Source organism: Triticum aestivum, chromosome 5D (assembly GCF_018294505.1).
Source record: "Triticum aestivum cultivar Chinese Spring chromosome 5D, IWGSC CS RefSeq v2.1, whole genome shotgun sequence".
Taxonomy (NCBI): Eukaryota; Viridiplantae; Streptophyta; class Magnoliopsida; order Poales; family Poaceae; genus Triticum; species Triticum aestivum.
Window position 1 is genome coordinate 92,253,600 of NC_057808.1, and position 9,208 is coordinate 92,262,807.

Sequence of the window (9,208 nt, forward strand, 5' to 3'; positions counted from 1 at the left end):
GCCGACGCTGATGACCCCGCCGCCTTCTCCGACTCCGCCGACGGTGCCCTGACCCACCTCATCGCAGCAGCCGCCTCTGCGGCAACTTTCCCCAATGCGGCCGCCTCCGCCTCGATGCCGCCGCCACCCTGGATTTGCTCCACCCCGACCGGTCACGCTGGAGGCTGCAAAGAAGAAGGGGGCCGCCAAGCCTCGATGTGGAGGCGTGAAGCGGTCGGCGGCTCGGGGCCGCAACCTGGCAAGGAACCAACCTCGGCCGGCGAAAATCTCAAAGCCGGTCGCGGCTTCGACGGGCGATTTGTAGCCGTCGGCGACCATGGCGTCCTCATCCGGCTACGGTGCTCCTCATCCACCTCCGCCGCCGCCGGCCATGGAGGAAGATGTGTCCACGCCGATGACGACCGCATCCAACGTGTTTGTTGATATGTCGCAAAGCTAAAAAAAATCTTGTGCATTTCTTTGTTGTTCCAACTGTTGATTCCAATGGAATGTGTAGTTGATTGTGTGTACGTCCATTTGTAGTCTCGATGATGAAGTTTTCATGCGCGCCACAAATGTGACAAATGATGATTATTCACATGAGTATGCATCACAAGAATATGAAACTCCACAATATGGTAATGACAATCTTGACATGGATGATGAGGGCTTCGTTTTGAAGGGAATAACCGCAAATTATACCAACGCCGAAGATGTGTTGATTTGCATCGCTTGGAAAAAAGTCTCTCAAGATGCAACCGTTGGGACCGACCAATCCGCCGTCACATATTGGCAACGCATCAAGGATTTCTTTGATGCGCGCAACACTAGCGGCCACTATCGCTCAAGTGACTCCCTTCGTCAACGTTGGGGCACCATCAACGCCGAATGTCAAAAGTGAGTGGGTTGCTTGGCAAATGTTGATCGCATGAACCCAAGTGGTTGCGGTGAAAGTGACCTGGTAATAATCATTTGCTATTCATGTGTGCTTTCTCCACTTTCCGCAAATATTGAAATGTTCACTAATTTGATGATGACATCTTGATTGTTTTCTTGTAGAAAATGATTGCGCAAGGATTATTTCAAGAGAGGAACAACAAAGGAGAGAAGAGGAAGAAGAATGGAAGAGCTCAAGGATGAGGAGAAGTGGAAAACTAGAGAAGTTTTCGATGCTTCGAAGAAGAAAAGTGTGCTGGTGGAGGATGAGAAGTGGAAAACTAGAGAAGTTTTTGATGCTTCGAAGAAGAAAAGTGTGGTGGTGGAGGATGAAGAAGATGGCCCGGGTGAGGAGAGAGGTAGCCCCATTCCTCACTCAGCAACTAAATCCTATAGGCCCGATGGAACTAAGAAAGTGAAGGGATCCAAGGCCGGAGACAATGATCTCAAGGATGGATTTGATGCCATTGTCACGGCGAGGAAAGGGTATGCGGAAGAAAAAAATTGTTGAAGCTCAAAGAAATTGATGAGAGGAGTGAAGCTGAGCGATGGAGGGCGGCAGCCGAGGAGAAGAGGGCGGCGGCCGAAGAGAGGTTGGCAGCGGCCGAGGAGAGAAAGGTTGAGCTTGAGGAGAGAAAGGCGGCGGCCGAGGAGATGAAGATAGTCGAGGAGAAGGCACTCAAGTTTATGTTCATGGACACATCTACTCTTGATGCCAAGGTAAAGGCGTATGTCGAACTTTGTCGCGATGAAATGCTCATTAGAAACATGATGGGATGAGGAATGGGAGGGGGAATGGGAGGTGCCATGGGAGGGGGAATGGGAGGTGCCATGGGAGGAGGAATGGGAGGGTACATGAACATGATGGGTGGTGCCATGAATGGTGCATTTGGTGGAAACATGGATGGTGGCTTCGGAGTAATGGGAGGTGGAATGGGAAGTGGCTTCGGCGGCAACATGAGTGGCATGGGAGGTGGCTTCGGCGGCAACATGATGAGTGGCATGGGAGGTGGCTTCGGCGGCAACATGATGAGTGGCATGGGAGGTGGCTTCGGCGGCAACATGATGAGTGGCATGGGAGGTGGCTTCGGTGGCAACATGGGCGGCATGGGGATGGCAATGAAGGTGCTTCCGGTGGAGTTCGCAGCAACAAGACTTCAACGCAAGAAAACGTCGAGAAAGAAGCCATTGATGATGATCATACCAACCACCGTCGACAATGGCACTAGTGACAACGGAGAGGACACAAACTGAGTGATGTCCATGTGCATTTTCATTTATTGGACCAACAACTTCGTTTGAGACAATCGACTTTTTCTTGTAGGATTTAAAACTATGGTCGATGATGCACTTCTGTTGCTATAATTACGAAAAATCGATGTGCAAATGCGGCCGGCGGCAGCTGAACAGCAGCCGCGCGGCCGGCGGCCAATTTTACATCTCTAGTTTGCATCTTCTATTGGAGTTACTCTTTTACATCTCCATTTTGCATCTTCTGTTGGAGTTGGCACTTTTTTGGAGATGCAAAAAGCACTTTTGGGAGATGTAAATTTTTACATCTCCAAATTTGCATCTTCTATTGGAGATGCTCTTACTAGAAACAATTTGCTAAAAGGGGGGTGTACTGGAAGTTCGAAATGTAGGTTCTGTAATGCTAATGTGATTGTGGCGGTTTTTTATGCTTTTATGTAGATTTTTTGTAATGATGCTTTGAGAAACTTTGTGGTAGAATTTTGCCTGGTGTTTCATGTTATATTTTCAGCATGTGGATTGTGTTAAAAGTTTGGAACCATCCTGAAGGAACGGTCCACCCTGACTTCCGCATTATCAATTTCATTGAGAAATGGAATTGGGCGGAAACCCCTTAATTCAAAGAAATAAAGGGACAAACAGCATACCTTTTCTTGCAACCTGTCCAAACAACTCTTGATATGGTTATGTGAGTTGGATGGGATGATATAATCATCGTACTGCACAATCCTCGTAGTGGCAAATGGTATGTATTCCGATAAAGCCGATTCATTGTCAACTGTGTACACCTTCAACAGAAAATACACAAAAGTATTCCTCATGCGTGAAAAAATTAGGAATGATGATTATCATAGGTAAAGGGTACATGTGAATCTATACATGGCCTGACCTTTGAATTCAATAGATTCTCCAGTTCGACGATTCGTTTAGAATAGCTCTCTTGCAGCAGATCTATGGAAGGAATAGTGTGACAGATTTGGTCGAACTGAGAGGATGTTTGTTCAAAAATAATCTTTGAGGATGTAAAACACATATACAGGTTCACAGCTTCGTCCTTACTTTTTGAATCTGTGGGTGAAGCAGTCATCCCAAATATCCTCGGCAGAGGGCCCCGTGGTCTAGAATTCATTACAGGGTGGTAGAATTCCTACAATGAAAGTAAACTGAAGGATTTTACTAAATTGGTTAGTGGACCAAGACTTCAACTGGAACAGTAAATGTGGCCAATATAGGTGGTAAAATGAGCAGTCATGATATCACTTGAGTTGATACTTGATACAAGTAGCTAGAGAACAACAATGTTTCAAACTGACTATTACATCCTCAGTATCAAATCGTAGGGTGTTTTTAACTGTCCAAAATCGTGATTTGACATACAATTAATCTAATGTGAGTTATGGTTACAGAAATTGACATTGTTGGATTCGTATTCAGTAAAGCTTTCTTATGATTGTGATTTTGCAACCAGTAACGGAGTATTCTATGAAAGGTCCCGGTCGTTTAGATTTGGACAGTAAAATACTGCTCTGTATTTAGAAACGGAGGGAGTGTGTTGGTGGGTGCGACAAAAAAAAGGGAAAGCTTCTAAAAAGTCAGATTAACAAAACCAAAAGGGAACAGAGCGGTTGTAACTATTGGGACCTTGAGAATGCACGCATACGGGGAGTTGCCCTTGGCGCGGTGGCACTCGTCGAAGATGAGCAGGGCGATGTCCTGGAGACTGAAGAAGCTGTGGCGGAGGTTGTCCAGGAGGATCTGCGGCGTCATGACAAGCACCTCGGCGTCGTCCACCACGCGGCGCCAGATTGCGGCGTTCCAGAAGTCGACGCCCATGTCGCCGGTGAACTTGGACACGCGGAGGTCGGTATGCGCCTCGACGACCCGTGCCTGCTGCTCCACGAGCACGCGGGTGGGGACGAGGAAGACGGCGTAATCCCGCGCCGGCTTCCGCACGCGGTGCGCGTACGCGCGCAGCAGCAGCCCCGCGATGAGCGTCTTCCCGGCCCCCGTGTCCAGGAAAGCCACCGTGTTCCCGCTCATGGCCCGCTCCAGCGCCTCCAGCTGGTACCTGCACGCACGCACATTCAGTGGCGTTTCCTGTCGCGGTTCATACCCGCGCGGTGGACCAACACTCACCATCTCGCTACAATCTCCGGATCCTCCTTATGTACTTCCTCTGTCGCGGCGGCGTCGGCGTCGGCGGCGACGGCGGCGGTGGCGGCGTCACCCATGGTGGTGACTGGTGAGATACTGGGGTGGCGCGAGAACGAAATCGGAGGCAAGACGGCGGCGGCGGCGGCGACGCTTGGCTGCAGCGGAGGCGCGCGGGTGAATCTGTGTCGTGCGCCCGTGGGGTTTGATTTGGCGAGGCGGGGCGAGGCTTAGGGGCGAAGGTTTTGCTGCTTGGCCGCTTCGGGTGCGCTTTTTGACTCGACAGGGGGAGGGGGAACGGAGGAGACCTGCTCGGGACCATTGCCGTTCGGCGTCAGACGAGGCGGCAGGGGAGGGAATCTCGCTTTCACGGGTGGGAATAGTGGCGTCGTCCTTCGCCGGTCGTGGTGGGGCTGTTTTTCATCTTTTCCGATTCCATCTGTTGCTCCGTATTTTTCACTTTCCTTGGTATTTTCCTTTTCTTGGAAATTGTGCATTCCCCATGGGTAATACCAATAGTTATTTCTTAAAAATATTCCTAGTTTATTGTAGAGTTAAATAGTAATCACGAGCGTTAACTTGTCCGTAGTTGGTAACCAAACATTAAAAACTAGAGGGTACTCCATTGAGGGTACTTTGTTGGCTTCTTCCGCCTTTTCGTAGATTGCATTGTCTTTCAGCCGTTTCGCCTCATTTACTTTCTTTCTTTATTGCTTTTATCGGGTTCCATGGCGACGCACCAGATCACCGAGTCTGAGGTGAGGCGCCTAACAGAGGAGCTCCAAGCCAAGGACATGGAGCTTCGTGAGCTCGGGGAGGAGAAGAGTGACATGCTCCTCCGTTATGAGCGGGAGTTCACGGAGTTTCAAAAGCGACAAGAATCCACCACAAAGATGCTTGAGGCGTCGGCGGCGTTGTCGCAGAAAGCAGCAGATACGCTAGGCGGTCAGGTTGCCGTGATGGCGAGCCGGCTGGAGCGCGAGCGGGCCGATCGTGACGAGGTCCAGGATCGTCTCAACTGCTTGCTGGACCATGCTGCTACACACATGTTACGACTACGTGATGCCTACCGTCATGCCAACGCGTCCATGCCGGCCATCAGGCTAAACACGTTCGATCACCCCATCGACTTCAACGAGTTGTGACTTCCTGAACTGGTCTTCTTCTTCACCTATATCTCCGAGGAGTTGAACCGTCTCCGCGCGGTGGTGGGGCGGCGCTGTACAAGGAGGAGGTGAGGGCGGTCGTCGCCGTTGTCGGGTGAATCCTCTCGAGGCTTCGTCACAGGAATCCATTTGTGCCATTAGACACAGTCTTTGACGAGTTGGCTCTGCCGGCGGTGGCACCCTGCATCACAACCGTTGTGCGCCAGAGAAGCAGAGGGACTTCGGTGTTGTTTAGCGTCCTTCTGGAGTGATTGTTGCCTCCATCCCTTCATCCTACGTCTTCAGTTGCCTTGTCTGCTAAAAATAATACACCACAGTAGCGTGTAGCATGGGATGGGAGGCACGCACACGCAGGGGACCCACCTAGGACCGTATTCATGGATATGAGTACATGTCAGCTCCGGGTCACGATGTAAACCAAAGATATCACTGGTACAGCGAGCTGCTATACAAACGGTTTTTAACCCCTTTCCGACCCCTTTCCGCGACGGAGTTTTAAACCGTCACCAGGATAGTGTGGGCGATAGGAGGGTCCTTCCCACACGACCTAGAAACCGTCGGGATAGGGAGTAGCGATGCATACGTTTTGCATAACTAAGCGTGTGCGTTGCCAGCATGTATCCCAAACGCGAGTCTTCAGACAACTGTTTGTGATATCTCACATATCCCAAACGATCCATCCTTGCTACCCGTTTGTGCTTGCATTACCATCCCAACCGGTCTTCCGTGGTAATACGTTTACGATGCGCACCACATCACAAACAATTCACCATTATAGAATGTGTATGATAAGCAGACAATCACACACATTTACTCTTCCTCGACTGTATGTGATTCGATGTAAGAGTGCATACAGTAATCCCTACAAAACTGTATGCGAAGTTTGAATATATCCCACACGATTCATCCGTCGTACCCGCGTTGGGATGAGGGTCTATCACACGCGTTCTTCTATGAGCAAACGTTTACGATGCGCACGACATCATAAACAGTCCATAATTGCAAAGCTTGTGTGATAAGGTGACTTTCGCAAACATTTAATAATAAGGAACTATGTGCCCTGCTGTTGTTAATGTTAGGGCATGTCTCTCTGTAAGTGGTTTTGGTGATTGATGACAATGCATTTGCGGACTAATCGTGTGCATTGAGCATTTCAGATATTCATTCATTGGCACGGGACGATTCTTTCCCCTCAGAGCTCAAGATGAAGACGGTGTAGTCTCTTTCGTTTCGGTTTTGGTGGACTTGAGTCATAGGAGACACCGTACTATCAAGAGGGGGTCCGCATCGGAATGGCTAGGGTGGAATCACGCGTACACATATCTTTCGCACCCCCAGCTCCATCCCTCGCTCTTGGAGTTTACCTTTATCGCGGAAGTGACATAAGAAAGACGACAGCGGTAGTATCGCTGGGCCAGAGCGGCAGTACCGCTTATAGCCATAGGCGGTAATACCTCTGGTGCTCAGCGGTAGTACCACCCATGGCCATAAGCGGTAGTACAGCTCTGGCTCCGCGTTGGTACCGCCTCGAATCGAGACCAGCATGTCTCGTGTCGGGTTCAGCGGTAGTACCGCTCGTGAGCGGTAGTACCGCACCTACCACCGTTGTTAGTGCCGCCCGGGCACTCGCTCTATTGCCCCTTCCCCCGCTGAGGCATCTGTCTTCGCGGTAGTACCGCTGGGGCTCACAGGCAGCGGTAGTACCGCTTTGTGCGGGCTGAAGTGGGGATAACGGTTGGATTGTTTCCCCCACTATATAAGGGGGTCTTCTTCCCCAAGAAGACCCGCCTCTTTTCCCCCCGAGCTCCATTGTTGCTCCAAAATTCATTTTCGCCCGATCTCTCTCCCTAGCCAATCAAACTTGTTGATTTTCTAGGGATTGGTTGAGAAGGCCCGGATCTACACTTCCACCAAGAGAAATTTGATTCCCCCCACTAATCCCTTGCGGATCTTGTTACTCTTGGGTGTTTGAGCACCCTAGACAGTTGAGGTCACCTCGGAGCCACATTCCATTGTGGTGAAGCTCTGTGGTATCGTTGGGAGCCTCCAATCAAGTTGTGGAGATAGCCCCAACCTTGTTTGTAAAGGTTCGGTCGCCGCTTTCAAGGGCACCACTAGTGGAATCACGGCATCTCGCATTGTGTGAGGGTGTGAGGAGAATACGGTGGCCCTAGTGGCTTCTTAGGGAGCATTGTGCCTCCACACCGCTCCAACGGAGACGTACTTCCCCAAAGGGAACGAACTTTGATAACACATCCTCGTCTCCATCGTCTCCACTTGTGGTTATCTCTTCCCTTTACTTTGTGTAAGCTATTATTGTGTTGTATCCTTTGCTTTCACTTGTTGTTGTTTGCATCATATAGGTTCTTCACCTAGTTGCACATCTAGACAACCTATTTGTTACTAAACCTAATTTGTTAAGAAAAGCAAAAAATTGGTAGTTGCCTATTCACCCCCCCCCTCTAGTCAACCATATCGATCCTTTCAATTGGTACCAGAGCCTCGTCTCTTTATTAAGGGTTTCACCACCCGAAGAGTATGGTTGACACCGGGGAGGAAGTGCCCGAGGCCGTGGAGTTGACTTCGATCACTCGAGACGACTTAAAATGAAGCTATGGTTTCACTTAAGATGTCTATGACGACCATAAGTCAAGTCTATGCTTAAAGAATTACTTGAGAGTATGAAATCCACTCCCGATCCCTTGCTTGTGGTTAATCCCACGGCATTGGAGTCGGAGGCCAATTTCGGCAAGGAAACGACTAAAGATACTCATGTTCCTTCTCCTCATGACAAGAATGGGACGGGAACCTTTGCCTCGGTTCCCTCTCCCCGGTCTATGGAGGACCGGTCCCTACACCTCGCATTAAATATTATAGTCCTCCTCCCAAGCTTGTTAAGGGTGAATTTGCTAATTGGGTCTTTCGCATTAAGTCTCATTTGAATCATTGCTCTACTAATCTTTGGAGAATCATTGAGCAAGGCTTCTACCCGCATGATCCAAACAACTTCACCCCAAGAGAAGAGGTAGACAATCAATACAATCACTCCGCTTTGTTAATCCTTCAAGATGCGGTCCCACCCGAAGATCTATCTCACTTGCGACCTTCCACTCGTGCAAAGGATTGTTCGAGCACATTGTGTCTATGTACAAGGGAAGCTCAAGCATCCAACGGTCCAACTTTGAAGTGGTCCTTGATGAGGCCGATGAATTCGTGATGCTAGAAGATGAGGATTCGCGTGATCTATACCGGAGGGTGACAACTCTTGCGGTTGCTCTCCAAGACCATGGAAGCAAGGATACGAATGATACTTGGATCAAGCGCAAGTTCCTCAAGGCCATCATGCCATTCAACAAGGGCATGTCTTCCGTGATTCGTCAAAGGCCGAATTTTCACTCCTTAACCTCGAGTGAAGTGTTGGATGAGTTCATTGCCATGAACATCATGAACAAGACCGCCGACAATGCTCTTGCTCGTGTCCGGTCAAAGAAAAGCACTCCCACCCTTACCTTGAAGGCCAAGGCCATTCCAGAAGAAGAAGAAGAGGAGTGTGGCCCCGAGGACACCAAATATGCATACCATGAGCACATGGCTCTTGCGTCAAGGCAATTTTGGATCAACAAGAGGAACTCAAGGCCCAACTTCACCAAGAAGAACTCAAGTGGGTCGAAGAACAAGCAACGAGTAAGGACTTGCTACAATTGTGGCAATGTGAGTCACTTTGT

The 9,208-nt window shown here is 49.6% G+C and overlaps 1 protein-coding gene across 1 annotated transcript in view; it reads right to left on the minus strand.

Annotated features, from left to right (window-relative positions):
• LOC123119635 (endoribonuclease Dicer homolog 2a) overlaps positions 1 to 4,622 on the minus strand; it is a 34,220-nt gene extending 29,598 nt beyond the window's left edge. Inside the window, exons 1-5 of the mRNA XM_044539496.1 lie at positions 4,303 to 4,622; positions 3,808 to 4,234; positions 3,226 to 3,313; positions 3,056 to 3,117; positions 2,814 to 2,954 (exon numbers count right to left, since the gene is read on the minus strand). Coding sequence (XP_044395431.1) covers positions 2,814 to 2,954; positions 3,056 to 3,117; positions 3,226 to 3,313; positions 3,808 to 4,234; positions 4,303 to 4,397 — 813 coding nt within the window. The 5' untranslated portion in view covers positions 4,398 to 4,622. The remainder of the gene's footprint in view (positions 1 to 2,813; positions 2,955 to 3,055; positions 3,118 to 3,225; positions 3,314 to 3,807; positions 4,235 to 4,302) is intronic.
• Positions 4,623 to 9,208: the final 4,586 nt, after the last annotated feature.